The sequence below is a fragment of the Caloenas nicobarica genome, chromosome 7 (genome assembly GCF_036013445.1).
Source record: "Caloenas nicobarica isolate bCalNic1 chromosome 7, bCalNic1.hap1, whole genome shotgun sequence".
Taxonomy (NCBI): Eukaryota; Metazoa; Chordata; class Aves; order Columbiformes; family Columbidae; genus Caloenas; species Caloenas nicobarica.
Genome location: NC_088251.1, coordinates 15,721,063 through 15,740,848, shown reverse-complemented (window position 1 = coordinate 15,740,848; position 19,786 = coordinate 15,721,063). Strand labels below are relative to the sequence as shown.

General features: G+C 57.8%; 2 protein-coding genes across 2 annotated transcripts; both read right to left on the bottom strand.

Annotated features, from left to right (window-relative positions):
* Positions 1 to 348: 348 nt before the first annotated feature.
* NKX2-3 (NK2 homeobox 3) lies at positions 349 to 2,135 on the bottom strand. The gene is made up of 2 exons (XM_065639244.1): positions 1,673 to 2,135; positions 349 to 986 (listed from the first exon to the last, which is right to left on the bottom strand). The coding sequence occupies exons 1-2, from the start codon at positions 2,013 to 2,015 to the stop codon at positions 349 to 351; spliced, it is 981 nt and encodes a 326-aa protein (XP_065495316.1). The 5' UTR covers positions 2,016 to 2,135.
* Positions 2,136 to 2,609: 474 nt separating this feature from the next.
* LOC135990901 (putative uncharacterized protein C1orf229) lies at positions 2,610 to 3,470 on the bottom strand. Its single transcript, XM_065639032.1, has one exon. It carries the CDS (start codon positions 3,468 to 3,470, stop codon positions 2,610 to 2,612), a length of 861 nt encoding a protein of 286 aa, XP_065495104.1.
* Between the last annotated feature and the right edge of the window lie 16,316 nt (positions 3,471 to 19,786).

Below are 19,786 nucleotides of genomic sequence, written 5' to 3'. Positions count from 1 at the left end.
GGCACCCCCGGGGCCCGCCGTCGGCTTTTTACAAGCAAAGCTGCTCCGCTGGCGCGGCGCGATCGGCTCCGGCCCGCTCGGCCGTCGCGGCGGCTCCACGGGGCGGCGGCGCTTTGCTGCGAGCTCGGGCGGCCCCGTCCTGCTGCGCCGCTCCGCTCGCCGCCGGCCTCGCACCGCGGCCCGCGGGAGCGCCGGGGTCCCGCCGCGCCGTCCCTCCGCCGCCGCCGCTCCTTCGGTCCAGGGCGCGCGTTGTGCGGCGCGCAGCCGGGCTGCAGTGCGGGTGATAACGGGGCCCCGGAGCTGCCGGGCCGTCCTGCAGGTCCGCTCCCGGCCCTCAGTGCGTGCGGGCTACCAGGCCCGGATGCCCTGCAGTGCGCCCTGGCTGCAGGAGGGCCCCGCCGCCGCCTGGTGCAGCGGCTGGCCGCCGCCGAAGCCACCCAGGCTGCCCACGTTCACGAAGGGACCGGCGGCCGCCGCCGGGCTGCAGGCGGCTTGCATGGAGGCGCCGCCGGTGCCCGCCGGGTAGGTGCAGCCGTAGCCGGGGTTGTAGGAGGCGGCGTTACCGTAGCCGTAAGCGGGGAAGCCGTTGTAGGAGTAGGGCCCGTTGTACGCCGAGCTGTAGCCCTGCGACCCGCCGAGGCACGGCTTGCCGTCGCGGACCAGCACGGGCACGGCCACCCTGCGCGGCGGCGGCGGGGCCGCGGTGCCGCCCAGCTCCAGCGACTTGTCCTGCCGCTGCCGCTTGCACTTGTAGCGCCGGTTCTGGAACCAGATCTTCACCTGCGTGGACGTGAGCTTGAGGCTGCTAGCCAGGTGCTCCCGCTCGGGCGCCGACAGGTAACGCTGCTGCTTGAACCGCCGCTCCAGCTCGAAGACCTGCGCCTGGGAGAAGAGAACGCGCGGCTTCCTCCGGCTTCGCTGCTTTGGCCTCTCCACCTCCTCCGCCTTCTCCGCGGCATCCAGCGGCTTCTTCAGGACGCAGATCTCTGCACGGGGGAGCACAGGTCACAGCTGCACCTCGCCGACGCCGGACGCTCGCTGCTCCCGACGAGCCCCACCGGCGGGCGAGAGGCCCGCGCCGCGGACAGCCCCGCGCCCGTCAGACAACCGCGGTGCGGGCGGGGAGGCAGCGCCGGGACCGGCCACCTTCGGCACCGCCTGTGACTGCGAAGGGCCGGTTCGGGCTGCGAGGCCGGGCACGTCTCCGCATCGCCGGCGGAATAACTGCTGCGGCACCGCGGGGCCAAGCCCCGGGTCGCACCGCGAACGGCACCGGGCACCTGCTCTGCCGCCTCGCTCTCGAAGAGCCCTGCCGCAGCGGGCGCAGGTTGGGCCTAACCCGCCCCGTTCCTCCTTCTCCACTACCGAAATTGTGGAGTGTGGGCCTGATTCGGCAGCTCCGGTTCGGGGCCCTGCGGAGGGTTTTCCCGCGGAGGCGCTTAGTAAGGAGGTGGTGAGCGTGGCGCGAAGGAGGGCGGTGGCAGCCCTACGACCTGCCAGTCCTGGCTGGACGTGCCCATGGGACGCGGCGGCGGCAACCCGGCTGCAGCGCCGGGAGCGGGGCTTCGCGGGGCGATGCCAAGCGGACTGGGAACGCACCGTGGGGAGTGAGAGCGGGCCCGTCCCGGCGGTGCGGGGCGGTGCGGAGGAGCGCGGCGGGGCCGATACTTACTTGGGTCGCGGACCGCGGTATCCAGCTCGTCTCCCGGGCCGGGGGCCTCGCAGGAGCCGCGCAACACGGCGTGCACATAGTTGTCGGCGGAGATCCGCGCGTCCGCCTGGCTGCCGGGCGCTGCCATGGGACTCAGGTAGGACAGCTTCTCCTCCTCCTCTTCCTCCTCGCCGTCGGAGAAGCGGGCGCCGTCGGCGGCCGCCAACAGGCAGGCGGCGGGGTGGAAGTGGTGTTCCAGGTGGTGTGGGAGCTGGGCCCCATAGTGCGGGTCCTGCTGCTGCTCCAGGTTGAGGATGTCTTTGACAGAGAAGGGGGTGGAGGTGACGGGGCTCGGTAACATCATCAGGGCAGCGCAAGCGGTCAGGCAGTCCCGCGGGACCGGCTCGGCGGGGAGCGCCGCGCCCGGTGCGGGGGGAGCAGGCAGCGCCGAGAGACGAGGGGCCGTGCCTGCTCCTGTCTAAGTTGCCTCCATTAGCCCGGCGCTGGGGGTCTGCGTTTTGTTACAGCTTCTGCAGGGACAGCCAAAGGCTCGGGAGCCTCCTCTGCCCCGGGCCGGCACGTCACGGCGAGGAGGGGCCGGGGGCGGCCTCGCCATTGGAGGGAGGGGGAGGCAGAGCCGGCCCCTTGCCCGGCTCCGGCCGCCCGGCCAGAAATAGCAATGTATTAAGGCTGCGCTTGGGGAGGCCGCTTCCCCGCAGAGCGACCCGCCGGCCCGGCACCCGACCGGCGGGCTCGGGGACGGTGCGCCGGGGTCGAGGTCCCCGCAAAGAGCCGCGGCCGCCACGGCGGCGCCTCCCAGTGCTAAGCACGTGTAGGTAGGTAGGGACCCCCGGTGCGCCCCGCTGGCCCCTGCCCGCAGACGGCTCGGCCTGGCCCCGGGAGGGGCGAGCACGTGCGGCCCCGCCGGCCGTACGGCCCCGCAAGTGCCTCGGGCCGCCTAGGACGCGGCGCGGAGGTTCGCCTCCGCCGCCCCGCGCTCCTCCTGGAGCGGACGGTAGCCCCGCCGTTCCGGACGGAACGTAGTCGTGCGGCGTACATGTAGCCAACCCGCTCCGCAGCCCCTGGCAGCCCCGGTTCCCTCCGCCAGTGCCCGCGCAGATTCCCCCGCGGCCGGCCAATCTGCCGCCCACCCCCGTTCGCCGCACCCGGTGCGCAGCGCGCGCGCCCGGGTAAAGGCGCGTTCCGCCGCCGATGCCGGATCGGGCCCCGCAGGCCCGCGAGAGCCAGGCCCAGCCGGGTCGGGTCGGACGGGCAGTCCGGGACCGCGGCGGTGCGAGCTTTGGGTGGAAAGCGCTACCGTGCACCGTTTGTTTTTTTGCTTCGTTTTCTTTCGTTTTCTTTCGTTTCGTTTCGTTTTCTTTCGTTTCTCCCGCCGGTAACGGGCGGCGAGCAGCTCCACGCAGCCACTACGCCGCCGTGCCGGCGAGTAACGCACTGAGTGAGCCTGCCGAGCCCCATCCCCACCACGAGTCCCCTGGTCCCGGGGCTGCGCCGAGCACCGGCCGAGCGCTCCGGTGCGGCGCGGCAGGGGGTGCCGCGGCCCCGCGGCGGCGCCCCGCGGTCCCCGAACCCCTCTAAGGGTTCGGCGCCGCCGCGGCGCGGGGAGTGGGCGCAACGAAAGAGAGGCGGGTGGTCGCAGGTAATAAATTTCGTTGTGATTAAAATCCTGCTGCCTCGCAGGGCTCGGATCGGCGCCGAGACAAGGCCACGGAGAGCCGGGCGCGCACGCCGGGCAGGTGAGTGTCCCGATGCCGGGGCTTCGCGGGGCCTTCCCAGGCACTTCTCTGGTCGTTACCATCCGGCGGCTCCGCCGTTAACGGCTCTGTCGGTGCCCTGGTTTCCCCGGCTCCCGCCGCTGCGCACCCCCCGGAGAAACCCATTTACCGGCGGCGCAGGTCGGGACGGGAGGCCGGGTCCTGCGCACTTCGCCGCAGCTCGGGAGGTCCCCCTACTCGTTTCCCCGGCGCGTCGGATCGCTCCCACCGCGCCGCTTCAAACCCCTCGCCATAAATTGCAAAGGATCGGACATTTTTCGCCGCCCCCTGCCCGATACCGGTGCCAGCCACCCGATCCAGATGGTGGACCAGAAAAGGCGCTGGCCAGGCCTGATCGGTGCCCGGCTCTGCCCCGTTCCGCCGGTACGCGGAGAAGCCCGGGGCTGCCTCGCTACCGCAGCCCCGATAACAATTAGTAACAATTAGCACCTTATCGGTGTTACACATCCGCAGCCGGCCCGACAGGACCCGGCCCGCTCCCGCCCGCCGCAGGGCCCGCTGCCGGGGAGGTGCAGGCGCGGAGGCCCAGCGGCAGGGCGGCGGGCCGCCGGGGCTCTGCACGGCGCCGCGCACTCCGGGAGCCCCGCGGCGGCCGATCTCTGCGGCGGGCAGGGCAGCGGCGGCAATGAGGGCTACCGGGCCACAGGCCGGTGCTCCCCTGCCCGACTGTCTGCGGGAGCAGCCGCCGCCGTGCCGAGAGCCCGGGCTCGGCGGGGTCAGGCTCGCCTGGCACCATCGCATTCCCGCCCGTAGCGGGATCCCGGACGGGCCGAGCGCCAGGCGCGGCCTGCGGAACGGGGAGTCCGGGCATGGCGGAACCGGCGCCCCGGGTCGACTCTGCGGCGGTGGGAACCGCTCTCCCGCTGGAACCCACTCAGTCGTGCCGCCGTCGGCCCCAGAGAGCGCCCGGGTAACCCACGCTCCGCGGAGGGAGCAAGCCGCGGCCGGGTCCCGACACGCGTGGGAGCACCCCTGTGTTATCCTGGCCTTTCCTGCGGCCCCCTCATTCCCCGCCGGTGCTCCCGGTGCGGTAACGGAGCCCGCGCCCTCCTGCACTGCCATCATGCCCTCTTTGGTGGGTCGGGTCCACTTCGGCAGGACATGAGTGGCGTGGCGGTTTCCCAGCTGGTGAAGCCGAGGTAGCAGGGAGACGCTCGGGCCCGGTACGGGGCGGCAGGCACCGAGCAGCACGACCGGGCCGGTGCGAGGGGCCGGACGAGCCAGGGGAGGGCGCAGCCCCGGTACCTGCCGGCGGGTGTCAGACCCAGGATGCATCTCCGGGGTTTTACCAAGCCGGCTGGGCTGGGGTCACTGGGCTATTAATGGTTATTTTATTTATATCATTAGCGGCGTCCCCTGAGCTCTGTTTACAGCGGAGCCTTGTTGTCCCGGCCGCTCCTGCGCTCTGTTTAGACAGGGGATTATTATAATGGATGGAGTTCGCCGTGCGGATGCTGCAGCGGAGCCAAGAGCCCCCCCCGGGCCCAGGGGAAGGGGGGAGCAGCCCTGCAGCGGCCGCGCACACCGCGGCTGGCGGGCAGCCCCCCTTTCCCTGGGCCCCGGGCGCAGGCGGCCCGGTAGCAGGCGGCCGCGGCCGGGTGCCTCGCTCGGGGCGATGCTATCAGCCCCAGGGCTGCTAATTGCTCCATTAGTCTCGCGGGTGCAGAGTGCTGGAGCCGGCCCTGCGCTAATGGCCGTAAACAAACAAACACGTTAATCCGGCCCTGTCTCCAGCCCCGGTGCTCGGGGAGCCGACAAGGGACTGCGGCGCGGCCCCGGCGCGGCTGCGGGAGGCCCTCGGCGGGCAGCACTCACCTGCCCGCCACGCCGGGCAGCCCGGAGGCCCGCGGGCCGGGGCCGGTGCGGACCCGCGCCGCCGGGAGCAGCTCCGCACGCCCGGCTCTATTTACACAGAGCCTGCCCTTGTGTAAACGCTGCGCGCCGTGGTTTATCTCAGGGCCCGTCTGTTTCTCGTTCTCTGTCAGCAGCGCCCGGTGAAGGATAGCCCTTTCCCAGGGGCTCGACCCTGATTTATGTGAGAACCGCAGCGCGCCGTGGACGCCCCCGCACGGCGGGGCCGGCGACGCGCCGCGGAGAGGTGGCGGGGTCCCGGGGCAGCGACCCGCTGATGGGGCCGCCGGTGGGAATGCGCCCGGCCCGGCCCGGCCCGCACCGGCCTCGCACCCCGCGGACACCTGCCGGCAGCGGGCCCGCCCGGCGCCCACCGCGTAGCCCGACACGGTGCTGCGCCCGCTCCTGGGCTGTGCTCGCCGAGCACCGAGCTTCGGCCACGGCTCCGCGCCGCACGGTGCGCAGCGAGCGCGCCCCGAGGGGCTTCGGAGGGAGCGGGCACGGCGCGGCCCCGACAGCAGCTCCCAGCCCGGGCGCGCCCCGCACAGTGCGCCCGCCTGGGCACGGACCTGGCCCGTCGTGTCTCTCGGGTCGAAGGACGGCTTTTATCCCAGCCCCGCCGCTCCCCCAGGAATGACTCTTTTTCATACCTTCTTGAAACGAAACATTTTCTCTATTCCCCAGAGGAACAGAGGGGCTCCTGCGGTGGAGCCAGGTCCAAGCAAGGGATGCTGCACACTCACCCAACAACGTGCTGTCTTCATCTCCCACTGCCCTGTCCCAGCCCTGCCCAGGCAATGCAGGCACCGTCCTCCGCACTTGGGTCTTCCAGCTGACACCTGCCTCCACCTCTCAGTGTCTTGGCATTCCTCTGTCTTGGCTTTGCCAAGAACCACACACATAATGCCCATTTTATTGAGAAATACATCACTGCAAATATTTGCTTTTCTTCAATGTTTTCTTGCTCCACTGGCATTGGCTGATTTACTTCACAGTTCTTCAGAGTACAGGGATGTACGATTTGGAAATATGTCCTAAAACAACACCTCCATGAGAAATAAGTTTTCTGAGGGTCAGACCCAGATTCTTCAGTGTCCTGAGAAATGCATACATTTCCAAGGTGGGAGCTTGATTTGGGGGATACCAGTAGCTGTGTGCAATATTCAGTGCTTAGCACTTTGGGGAATGGGAGCAGCACATGCAAGGGTGCTGATCATTGCAGCAAGGTGAGCTCAGTAGGTCTGGACACCAAAGGGAAGGCTGCCCTTGATTTCTGTGCCCAATGGACCTGTGAAACTGAGGCTGATGCGTTGAGCTCGGTGAGAGCCAAATTGCAGGAGCAGGTAGAGGCCATCTGAGGCAATGCAGGGTAGGAAATGTCAGTACCAAGTACCCCCTCCCTCCTGCTTTTATTTGGAGTCTCTTGTGCACAAAGGATATCCAGGCTTCACAAAGACACCCTGCTGCACAACACAGCCCCGCGACTGTGGACGTGCAGAGGGCAGCAAAACACCTCTTCCTCTGGAGGAGAAGCTGTCATAAATCACAGTTTACTGCTTGTGTGGTGAGAAGGTCCTGTGTTGAGGCTTCTGTTGGAGGTCACTGCCATGAACGCATGTACACGACCACCCTCTTGCCACTTACACAGAGCAAAACCCACAGCCTTTCTAGGAGCGCCTTTACTTCATGCCTCGGAAGCCGTGGCTGCGTACATCCATGAAGTTAAGAAGCAGGGCTGAAATTCATGCTTCAGCAGAGGCCCAGCATGAGGCTTGCTCACCATAGGGCAAATACCACCACCATAGGGCTTAAGTAGAGCCTAAGTGGACCCTGGGCCTTGCACTGGCGGTCTGCCTGGTGCTGGATTTCAGCTCTGAGCCCAGGCATGCAGCTCTGATTCATGCGTGTAATCCTGCTGAGGTCAGCGGGTTTCATCCTGCTCCCACCACAGCCTGTGGGATGGTTCACACAAGAGTGGCAGGGTCAGGCTCTGTGTTTGCGTGTGCCATAGAAAATGGAACAATTGAGATTAAACCAATTAAATTTTAACAGGTCTGGAAAGCATTTTATTGCATAATAAACAGGAGGGATCAGCCATGTTGGGCTTTGCTGAGTGTGTGCGGTTCCTTGCTGTCCGCAGCGTTTGGTGTTCCTGTGGGCCGGGGACCTCCCTGAGCTGATGAACACACAGGGCTGGGAGCACAGCTGCATGCTGGCTCCTGTTCCTGTCCAGCACCTTCCTCGAACCATTCTAGGTGCAACGCTTTTCTTAGCCTGAGCAAAGCCTTTTCTAGAAGAAATTTTGCAAGCTATTTCTACAGGAATCCTTCGGGTAGAGGGAAGCCCATGCTTCTTCTGTATAGGCGTGCTGGTGAGGGGCGAGCAGCCAGGCTGGATATGTGCAAGGTGGTGACACAGCTTGTCTTGGAAACAGAGCTGATAAGTTCCTCTTGTTTAGGGCATCTGCCCGACAGCCAGTTCCTACTTCTCTCCCTGCTTAATCAAGATTCCTCTGGCTGCAAGCAGGGCTTGTTCCCATGTGGATGAGGCCATCCTGGGAATGGCTACCCCCAGAGCTGGCAAATCTGTGCCAAAAATGGCACACAGCTGTGGGTTTGCCAGAGTGGTTTGGGGGTAATCTGACTGAGAAAGGATGCAGAAATCAGCTTTGGCAAAAACTGTGCTGCAACCTTGGCTGAGCATATGCATGGGGCAGTGCACAGGCAGTTACCTCTGTGGTGGCGCTCGCTTGGCTCTGCTGGCATTCATCTATAGGAGCTGCTCCAAGGGACACCTGCAGCCAGGGGCTGGTTGCTCAGCTTTGTTTTCTCAGCCATGATTCTTCTTGGGCCAGCTCAGCAGGGTTGTGCACCAATATCCCCACACCTTGCAACAACCTGCAGCTGGGGGCGAGGGAGGAAGACGGGCTGGGGAACCTCATCCTTTCTGTCTCTGCTGAGTAGATATGGGACAAGAGCTTGGCAGGCGCAGCCAAAAGGCATTTTGCATGCTGCTTCCAGAGGCCGCCACAGGCCAGCTTTCGACATCGTGGTGAGGTTTTCTCTGGAAGCAGAACGGTTGCTGCGGGCGGGGACTGTGGCATGTTCACGGACAGTGAGGGCAAGCAGCTCTCTGGCTGGCTAACGCGCCTGGAAAGGTTAATGGTGAAGCGTGCACTTGGTCTGCATACTTCTAATAAACACCCATTCTTTCGTTTTCCTTTAGAACAGTTTCTGTATTTTGCCATGGCTGCTCATATTGCTCCTTCCTGTGACATCTCCTCACCGACAGCCGCTGTATAAATAGAGCAGTCCCCGTGTCCCGCACGCAGGCGGGCAGGTGGGAGATTTGGAAGCTTCTGTTAATAGTTTATCTCTGAGTCTGCCTAATGAATTCTCCTCATAGTCACTGCACAGAAATTGTTAGTGTATCCTGATGATTCAGAACTTTCTAACAACAACTCGGGACCAAATTATAAACTGTTTTTCTATCTTGGAGTGGAGACTTGAGAGAGGATTCCTAATTGTTCTTATCCCCTTGGGGGCCAGAGCTGGATTATCCCACACAGGCTTCTCTGCAGACTTGTTTTTAGTCTATCGGTGGGCTCTCTGCCAGACTGAAGGGATGGGGAACTCAGTTTTCCAGATTTAAATCCCTCCACCCTTCCAACTCCACTTACACCTCTAAGGAAGAGCATGGATTAGAAAGGATTTGACCTCATGGGGCTTTAGTTTGGTTTTGTGTGGATCTGTCCTTAAAAGCTTTCTTTTTTTTCTTTTATTTTTTTATCCCCATGTAAACCTGACTCCCAGTTCTACACCGGCAATGGGCAGAAGTGAGGAGCTGTGTTGTTTGAAGGGCAGAAATCTCCCATTTCTTTTAAAATACCTGCCTTTAATGGCATTTCCTCTTGGAGACAATGGTTTAATGTGCAGGACAAGCAGGTGGGGATGGATGAGGGTGGTGTTTCTGGAGCAGGGCATGACTGGATTTCTCCTGCCATGGTTGCTGTGCTTCGGCCACACATGCAAAAGGCTAGATGGGCCCAAGGCTCATCCAAAATGTGTCAGCGTGCCGGCAACAACAGGGCAGCCTGGGTCTCTTAATGCAGCTCTGGGCTTGTCTGTGTGCCTCTGTTGTCCCAGCATACAGGAGGACATGGGCAGTTGTGCTGGGTCACTGTCACCCAGGAGAACTGGGATGCTCTCCCCAGGACCCATCCTGGTGGTCTCCCCCAGGACCCGTCCTCCACCAGGAACCACCCACGCAGCGATGCTGTGTTAGGCCAACAGTCCCAGGGCGCTGGGGCTGTGGTGAAGGCAGCCAGGAGTTAGCATGGGGCCAAGGCAGCTCTTCCCTTCCTCGTCCCCTGCTTTGCCGGGGAGGCAAGAGGCCACATCGCTGGCCGTGCCCCATCCCGCTGGAAGCACTGACGCCTGTCTGGCTGCCGGGACACCCCGCTGGCCCCATCCCAGGCACGTTCCCCACGCCCGGCAGCAGTGAGCGGGCACGATGCTGCATCATGGGGCCGCTCGGACCCAGACGCCCTTCTCCAAACATCCCTCCCACCGCGTGCCCATGATACCCCTGTGGGTCACCCATGTCCGCCCCACACGCCCGCCTTTGCTGACAGTGGGGAAAGTAGGAGCCATGTCCTTGTGCTGACCTTCGCCTGACCTTCCAGTAACGCTCGAGAAACCCTCGGAAAGGCTTTCTCATTGTGCAGCCCCAGGGTTTCCAGGGAATTAGTCAGCAGGCTGGAATTGTGCTCTGTGTATGTGACCCCCCCGCACTCCACCACCCCCTCCCACCTCTCCCATCTCTGGAGCCGGACCGGTCCAAGAGATATGTTGCCAGGGTGACAGCGAGGTGTGATGGATGGACAGAGAGTGGCTGTGGAGTGGCAGGGCCGCTGGTCAGCAACCCAGGGCTGTGTTTATAAGAAGGAAGAGGCTGTTTCCTGGAGCTAACATAATGTAGCTCTAAAAAAGGCAGGGGAAATACATCATGCGAGGAGAGCGCAGCCTGGGGAGGGGAGGGCCGCTGGGGAGCCCAGCACCAAAGCGAGCCTCCAGGTCAAGGTGCCTTTGACAGGGGCCTTTTTTATAGGCCATTTGCGTGAGAGTTCGCTGCTGTTTCTCTGCAGCCCTGACAGCGGCTCAAGGCCCAGCCGGGGTTTGGGGAGGGTCTAATCTAAACTCGCTGCTTTCCAGTCTTTCACTTGCAGGACCTGCTGATTTATTTGGAAAATAAGTAATTGTCACTGACTATTGTTTCATTGCTGCAGAATGACAGTCCTCCGCCTCGGTGTGGGTCCGTGCCCTGTCCCTCAGTGGACACTCGGAGGTGCAGGGAGCCAGGGAAGGACCCCGGTGTAGAGGGAGTGAGGGGCTGAGTCCGCAGCCCTCATCTGCCCCCGCCTCGCCAGGTCCCAGGAAGCAGCGATGCTCAGAGCCACAGTCCCCATATGGGGTTGGGGACCCTGGAGCATCACTCATGGCACTCATGGTGTCTGGGCTGGGAGCTGGGACAGAGCTGACCAGCTGGAAAGGCAAGGGGACATCTCACCCTCCTTCCCAAATGCCAGCCACAGCAGTTTTCCCCCTTTTAGCCACACCGCAGGTGTGCACAGTCCTCATGCCCGACTCCGCCATCTCCTCCCTGTGGGACCAGGGTCTCCGCAGCCCCGCACAGCTATGACAGCTGCAGGGTCGTCCCTGTGTTTCGTGGCACCTCCGAACCCTGCAACCACGGTCCCCCTAATGCTATCCCTGTGCTGGAGATCTGGCTGCAGGAGAAGCAGCGGCTCCCAGTGTTGTAGATGGGATTTTGACTCCCAGCGCCGGAGCTGAGACCCCGGTGGGGCTGGGGCAGCACGGCTCCCTCGCCCTGTGCTCTGCCCTGCCCTCCTCTTCTCCGGGACTTAATCATCCCGGTTAATCGGAGAGCAGTGCCTCAGAAAATAGCTCCTGATTTTTCCCTATTAAAAAAAAAATCCAATTAAAACATTTCAGAAAAGAATTTCACCAAAAAAAAAGGGAAAATATCTGGGCTCGTTCGGCTGTAAGTCCCACCATTTTCTAGGTAGGTGCAAATTGCTTTTACTACAGCTGAAAATTTATTGAAATGCTGGAAATCTTTTCTTCCTTCTTGTATTCCTTCTATTCTTACAACCTTTCAATAGCGGAGCAAGTGATATTGAATTTAGGGTTTTTCTTTTTTTCTTTTACAAGAGTGACAAAGCTTTGAAAAGTGTCAGCGTAGGGAAGAAAAGATGAGAAAAGAGAGGAGGAAATCTAGTGCGAACATCAGACATTCTTCAAGCAGCTTCAGGGCTGGGGAGGAAAAGGAGACAAGGAAAACATGAAAACATAGCGCTTCCAAATTTCGAACAGGTTTCTGGTTTAGGAAACTGAAATTTAAAAATTGTTTCAAAATATCCCATGGAAAAGTGAAATGAAAATGGTTTGCATAGAGTAATTTTCAATCTAATTCATTTTGGGCAAGAAATTTTTCAGTAATTTTTATACTGAACAAGTATTATAATTTATTTTTCACATTATTAATAATAATAATTCTACCTCAATATAACAATAAAAATCCTCAATTTCCACCTTTTCTGCAAATATCTAGGTTTGGTCCTGTTCTCACTGCCGCAGAGTAATTTTTTTATTTCAAGTGGAGCCTCGTTTTTGGCTTAGCAGTTTGCTTTTCTCTTTTTTCTTCAGAAGTGTGTTCTGTCTTTGGCATTGTTCATACTTCCCCTGCCCTAATTCATGCAAATACTGCCACATGCACAAATTCCTCAATGAATTCAATATTAAACAGCAAACAATTGTTTTTTGCAGCCCAGCCTGATCACTGTCTAAAAGCCACTTTTTAAGTAAGTATTTTATGAGCATTTGTATATTTAATGTTTGCATTGTTCTAAGTGACTTCTAACATTAGGTTCTCTCACGCAGTTTTGGTTCAAGTTAGCACGTTCACATGCACTTACATTTGAATTTGTGTTCAGTTCAGATTTTATACAGCTGTATTGAACGACTTTCAAAAAAATCCCAACTAATCCATATTTTTGAGTTGTTTGGTTTTGTCTGACATATCCGTCACGGACGCGGTGCAGGGGAAGGTGATCCATGCTCCTGGCAGCCCCTGTGCCAGCAGCCTGGGGCAGCGCTGCCTGGCCGGGGGGAGCTGGGCTGTGCCGGTCCCCCAGCAGCCCCAGCCCCGCTGCGCGGGTGTCGTGGGGCTGCCGAGATGCACCCCCCTGACATCAGCTGCGAGCGTGGGCTGGTGTTTTTTCAAAATACTGTTTATTACCGTTCCCACAACCAGTTCTCGTTGCATTTGCGCCGCTCCCCCTGTGGCACCCCTGGACATGCGCTGCCGGCAGGGGGAAGTGGGGCTGATCCTGGGGGTGCGTGGGGCCTCATCTTTCCAGCTTGGCTGGAAAGAGGGCTGCCGGCTCCTCTGTGAGCCTCCCCGGGTGGCCATCATATTTCTAAAGGACTTGTCCGTGGCTGCAGTAAGCTCGTTAGCTAATTCCTCTATTACACAGCATCAACAGAAGCATGTGTGTTTAGGCTTCTAGGCAGCCCTCTCTTGTCTTTCTCCCCAGCTCTCCTTGCTTCCTCATTACTCCCTTCTCTTTGTTTTAGCTAAGAGGGCAGGTTTTTAAAAGTCCCCTTGGCCCAGCTATTTTGGGTGCAGTTTCATCCCTCCCTCGTCACTCCCAGTCGTGGGGTACCCCCAGCGAGAGGGGCTGCAGTGGGCAGGACCCTGCTTGCCCGGCGGTGCAGCTCTTTCACCTCTGCCAAAGTGGCTTTTCGGGCCCGTTCACATTTCCGTGTCAATCTCAGAGCCTGGCCGGACAAATGCGTTGGGGGTTCGGTTCAGACAAAGCGAGGCGCAGGGAGGTTCCTAGGAAGGAGGCTGCAGTATGGAGCTGCCATGGCGGGATGCTGCTCTTTGTGGGGTCACCCCTGGTTTTGAAGGGGTTGATGGGCTCTTGCATCTCGTTTGCAGAGCAACACCAAGCCACTTGCCCCCGACTCCAAACCCAGCGGACACTCACCCAAAGCCAGGGGGTCAGAGCCCATGGGGCCAAGTGTTTCTCCCCAAACATGGGGAGCGTGGGGGCCCTGTTCCTTCACCGCCTGCCCCGGGAGAAGCCCGGTCACAACCCCTGCCCGGGGAAGAGGGATGGACCCGGCATCCCACCCTCTTCCTTCTGGGGGGCCACACGCCGCAAAATCTACCTCGCGCCGGCGCTTTCCGGCCCTCTGTGAGAATGTACAGTTTGTGGCTCCTTCATTGACTTTGAAGAATGTCCCTTTATTCACAATGTTATTTCCTTTAATCACTGTGAGGTTGCAGGAAATCTTCTTGGAAAATTGTTTCAGATTGGCTGGAATCACCGTACTGTTGCAGGGATGGAAAACTCACTTGAACTTGTTTTTATTTTACCCTAAAAAGTCACTGTCCCCAGAAGGTTCAGATGAATTTGGATAAACATGTGAGTTCCGAGGATTTAGTTGTTGAGCAGTTTTTTCCCCCCCCCCTTTTTTTTTTCCCAAATGAACCTCTGTAACATTCCAAGTTCCTGAGCTTTACTCAAGACCAGGGGTGCAGAACTGGAGGAAAAATGGGCCTTTGGCACAAACAGATTGAAGACAGGCAAATACATCATTAAGGGACACCACATGCGACTAGAGATAACGAAGCGGTAGGTGACAGCTTGGGCTGTCAGCTAAGAGCAAAACCAACTGAATTTTCTTCTACTTTAGGATATTTATGCAGGTTGACACAGGAAAACCAGGATGTGCTGACTCTTGACTTTCATGGGAGTTTAGTCCCATTTCCACATGAAATTCTTGTGAGCAATGGAGAAACATGGTCTAAGGGAATCTGTGGCTATATGAGAGCACAACTGGCTGGAAAACTGTATTGAAAGGGCAGTTACCAGTGTTCAACCCTCAGACAGGGTCTGGTCTGGGGCCACTTAGATCTTTCCTCAGTGATTTTTACCTGCAGCACCAGTCTGTTAGGGCCTGCAAGAGTGCTTTACCTGAGAACTTGGAGAAAGCTGAAATAAATCTGTCCGTAAGAACAAATATAAGGCTTTTCTATGGGTTGGGGAAAATGAACATTGCAAGCACTAGCTGGGGAATGAGCAAGGTTGCGCTGTGGGAAAGCGGCCGGAGGTGACAGTGGGTCCCGCAGGGAGAGTGAGCCAGCAGCATCCTGAGTGAGAAGAGCGAAATCAGACTGGGACATATAAACCAGGTGTTTCTAAGACACCTGATGTGATCCTGCTGCACTTACAAAGTGTTAGCCTGAGCCTTGAATCCCACTTGGGGCTCAGCGTTTCAAGTTGTGGTTCTTGGAGAAAGCCCAGGGAAGAACAAGATCAGAAATTCAGAAAACATGACATACTGGAGAAGGCTGAACGACCAGGGTAGCTTAGTATCAAGAAGACTGCAGGGAAATAAGATAAAAGTCTTTAAATGCATAAAGCCCTGCTACAAAGTGCGAGATAATGGGCTAATCCTTATTTTCAGAGTGGGTAGAAGAAGAAGCCATAGGCTCACCCTGCAATGACTGCGGTAAAGGAGATTAAAACCCGTTTTTCTTGGAAGCCTGTCTTCACCACTAGAGGCTAATTTTAGGAAGAGTTTAGACAAAAGCTCCACCGAGAAGGGTTTGCCCCGTTCGGGGGCAGGCAGACAGGCTAGGTGACCTTTCAAGGGCCTTCCAGGCTTATTTTTTATAATTCCTTGAATTTGGATACTAAAAAGAGAGAAGATCATTTTGCCTCTAGCCAGTCTATTTGAGACTGGTCCCTACCAGGTGTGTTTTGCTTCAGTTGTGAATGTCCAGGTTTCCATTATCTCTATCAGCTCTTTCTCTTATTCAGTCCTAAGCATTTTTTTCATCCGTTTTTTTGACCATTTCTGTACAATCCTGTGGTTCTACTTTTCCTAGGAAGGTCACATGCCTTGTGTGGTCACCCTCCAAGACATGCACGGAGAGACCTTCCCTTCCCGACCTGATGGACTCTGTGCCCATACTTGAGATGTAAGAGCATCCTGGGGCAGACCCCATCTCGCTCATGAATTTGCCTGGTGACAGCCTCCTGGTGTTGGTTTCACTCCCGTCGCAAGGCCCCTGTGGGTCATCCGTGGGCTGGGTGTTTTTGTCTTTCTAAAACAGGACTAACAACTGTCGTTCCCCTCCATCTGTGAGTTTGCAGATGTCAACCGTTCAGTGTTTACACTGAGGTTGTGCGATGGGAATTTTTCTACATGTGTTAGTAACACGATGTATTTTTACTCACGATGTTTAAGATTGGAGTTAGTCATTCCATCACCTATGCTGATCTCCCTGACTGCCTTGTTTTGTTGCTTTTTCTAGGTCCGAATAACTTGGTGTTTCTCTAATGCACAAAAGCATCTGGTCTGGAGGAACAAGGGAGTTCATGGTTTGGTCTTAAATCACTGGTGGTTAATCTGCCAACCAATCAGCATTACTCAGAAAAATGTATGTCATATTTCTTATGCAGGTTTGTCTGGCTTTTAATTTCTAGCCATTGATTCCTGTTCTGCCTTTTTTGGCTGGAATAAAAACGCTTTAGCACATGGTATTTTCTTACTGTGAGAGTACTTGTGCATAGCAGTCAAATTTATTAAGCGTTTTCAAGAAGAAAACAGGTTGAGCTTGATTCTATCACTGTGGGGTGCATTCTCCTGCCCTTCTGTCTTTTCTGTGGCTGTTTTCTGCACCCTCTCTCATTTCACAGGATAATTTTGGCCTCAGGAGCTCTGGCAATACAGCCCGCCAGTTGGGCCTCAATCCATCAAATTTTGGAAATGTCTGAAGACACAGATCCCACTGCCTTGCTGGGTCCCTGTGCCAGTGCTCAGTTTTTAATGCACCTGTATCCCCCCTCTTCCAGTCCATTCCTCCCCAGTCAGGCTGCAAGGATGCTATGGGAGATGTTGAAAATGAGGAGGGGGGGAGTCACATCTATGGCTTTCCCTTCCTCTGCATCTTTTTAAAATGGGGCACCAGGCTAGCCACAACATCTCAGGGCTAGCATCCCTTCCCCTGCTGCATGAGACACTGCCTTGTAACTCCCCTTTGCTGTGCTCCCTGCTCTGATGCCTAGCACTGCATTCGCCATGTGGTCCTAGCGTGGAACTCACATCCAGCTGCTCACGTGAGAGACCTGAGACCAACCCCACTCAGCACCAGAGCCCTGCCTTAGCCCCTGCCACCCAGAGGGATAGCCCACTTTCTTTGCCCACACATCCAGCTTGGCATCTGGCTCAGTCAAAACCCACCACCAGGTGACTCCATCCCCTCTGTCACACACTGGACTGCAGCTGAGGTTGGCAGCAGTGAGGTGGTGCTGACTCTCAGCTCACCTGTGCTGGGTACCAGACTCCAGCACTGAACTTTCTTGACACCACTTCAGCAACATCTCCCTGTTGAGAACGACTTCTGGACACCAGTTGGGATGTAGGTAATGGGTGGGAAATCAGCATAAATTAGGACAAATACTTAACTGGAATATTGTTAAGGACCTTGCAGATACCCCTGTCTGACACCCCCAGCTTCACCGCTCCCTGTGGCTCTGAAGCCATTGCTTTTGGTCCTTCAGGGAGTTTGAGTCCTACAGGCAAACCTCTTTGTATCCCATTTTCAAGCAAGATTTCCTTGGAAGATCCTATGGAGACAGCTATGGACTAATAATATCTTCACCATATATGGTGCATTTCACCCTCGGTTTGTGCGCGGCTGGGAGCGTGCGTTGTCCTGCATGCTGCATGCAGCCAGCTGCTGCCCAGCGAGCGCCTGTTATCCAGCCCAGCACGGCTGCACGCTGCCGACATCCAGGCTCCGGTACAAAACCAGGTACATTTTGGCCAGGGCCCTGCCTTTTCTTCCATGCAATGTCAAGGCTGGACAGGTTTGTCCTGTGCAGTGCAGATGACTGCTAACGCTTACGTGTGCTTTTATAGTGTAGCATTTCAAAGGGCTGATTGCAAGGAGGTTCATGCACATTTCCTGTACGTCTGGCCAAAAATCTGATACTTGAGAGTACCGGGGAACCTTAGTTTTGCAGAGCATGCCATTTTGATGTTCACAAAAGACAAAGCGTTGCCAAAAGCTGGGAAACAGCGTGGAAGGTGCCAGCATTATTTTCCTGCTCCTGGCTCCGCTCGGTTTTATTTCTCACTCTGCCCCTCCGTGACCATCCGGCTGGCTTGCTCCTGCAGCATGCGAGTCCCAGCCCTGTGAGAGACAGTGGTGGGATATGTCCCAGCTGGGATGGGGGCTCATGTTTAGCTTTGCTCTCTGCCAGTGACTTGGAGGTGGCCAAGGCGTGAGCGACTGCGCCAGTGCTGGTGTGACACCTGCCAGGCTGGAGGACTTACAGGTGTCCGGCTCTGCAGGGCAGGTACATCCCTTGGTGCCAACCATGCCATCAGGGGCACATTTTGTGCAGGTCATCTCCCTCAAACCTGCCCAAATGTGCCTGGGCTCTCTAACGGCCAAACAGGAGGACAGACCCAGTGCTTCCAGGTCTCCTCTCATGACATCCTCCAAGTCCCCTTCCCGCACTAATCTTGTCCTTCTATCCAAAACAATTATGGAGGGCTTGTTGTTTTTGGCACAGTCCTTTATTTACAAATCCCATCCTGCTTATAGCTCATGGTTTCATTATCCTCTAGATGTTTACAGAGCTCCTTTTCTTAATATTTGTGCCATTATTTTACTAGGGACCCGGGTGAGACTTTCCAGATAGTAATTGTCTGGCTCATCCTCTCCCCCACCAGCTCTTTCTGCAGAAGTGCACATTTCCCTGTTGTCCCTGCCTGCCTCGGGGCACCCGGTGGGACAGCGATAGGCAGGGCTGTGGACAGCAGGCAGGGATGTGCAGAGGGGGAAGTAGTCCTGCTGCGCCCCACCGCCTGCACCCCGTGTGCACCCCGCAGCACCTTGTTGCCGCCTCTGGGTCACTGATGTCCTCCTGAAGCTTCGCACTCCTGATGGGCACCTCTTGTCCCTCTTTCCCCCCGCATGCCTGTGCTCCCTGCTCCCAGGCTCAGGGCATAGGTGCGTATCCCTGACTGGGGTACTAGCCCCTCGGCAGGCTTTTGGCTGGCTGGGGATGGTGTCCTGGGAAGGCAGACAGTGGCAAAGCCGACGCTGGGATTTTGGGGTAATTAGCATGGTGCAGACGTGGGTCGGTGGCTTATACTCTGCATCGCTCTGATGCTGGTCCCTGCCCCTGAGCCATCTGTCACAGGGGCTTGTTTAACCTTCTTTGCCACAATATCTCGCAGTCTTTAATCTGTTTATCCTAGTAACCCCGCTATGAGGTAAAGGATGGTTATCCTCATTTCAGAGGTAGGGAACCGAAGGGATTCTTTTCAAATGTAGATCAGTGTTTAATGATGCAGAGATAAAGATTTTAAAAACATGCCCAAGACAACAGGCGTGTAACTGAGCTGGGTGTTTCTACAAATCTCATTAAGCGCCTCTGCCTTTTTCAGCTGGTGCTATTTTGGGGCAGACCTGGCACAGGGACCTGCAGAGGTGTCGGGCAGGCTCTCAGCCTTCCGGCCCATGAGCCGGGCACGGGCCATGGATGAGGGGACAGAGCGGACCCCATGCCTGCCGTTCAGCTCTCTGGGTACACTGGAGGTGTGCGGTGCCACAGCAGCCTCTGCAGAAAGCACATGCTGAGACCCGAATTGCACAAGTGCATAAGACCCTCAGTTGCATTTAGGGATTAAAATTAAAGACTTTGTGCTGCAAATGTGCGCATAAAAAGTGTAAGGTAGGGAATATGAGGGGGTGCTTGTGCAGCATCCCTCTGGCTGTGCAAAGCAGGCAGCGTAGAGCCTGCTGCACTGGTGAATGAGTGAGCAATAACAGCAGGGTCTCTTTGCTGTCACTGCCCGGGCAATTGATATCTAGCATAGATCCAGTTAAAAACCTCAAGCTGTGGTTTCTGCACAGTGATCCTGGTGGAGATGTCACCGATGGCTGCACAGGCCCTCCCTGGTGGCTGGCCGGGGGGTTTGGAGCAGGTCTCCCCGCTGCTGCTGCTGCTCCCGGGCAATTGTTGCTGTGCTTGTGGGAATGCGGCGGCTCGGGCTGCGCGGAGGTCAGTGCTTTTGTCTTGCTGCGGGGAGTTTATCTCTGCGGATCTTGCCTGCTTTCCTGGGTCAGGCTTCACCTCCGCTGTTATCAGTAAATGCAGGAACAGTCCGGTCCAGAGCTGGGCTGTGTAGGAACCTCTCGACCTCCTTGCACGGGGAGGCAGCACTCTCACATCCCTCCCACGCTGATGGGCACCAGCCTGGCTCAAGCCCGAGGGACGGGGATGGGACATGCACAGCCCTGTGGTCACTGTTCCTCCTGTGTCACTCTGGCAGCACTCTTTCTGTGTTCCCCGGCATTGCTGGGCACAGGC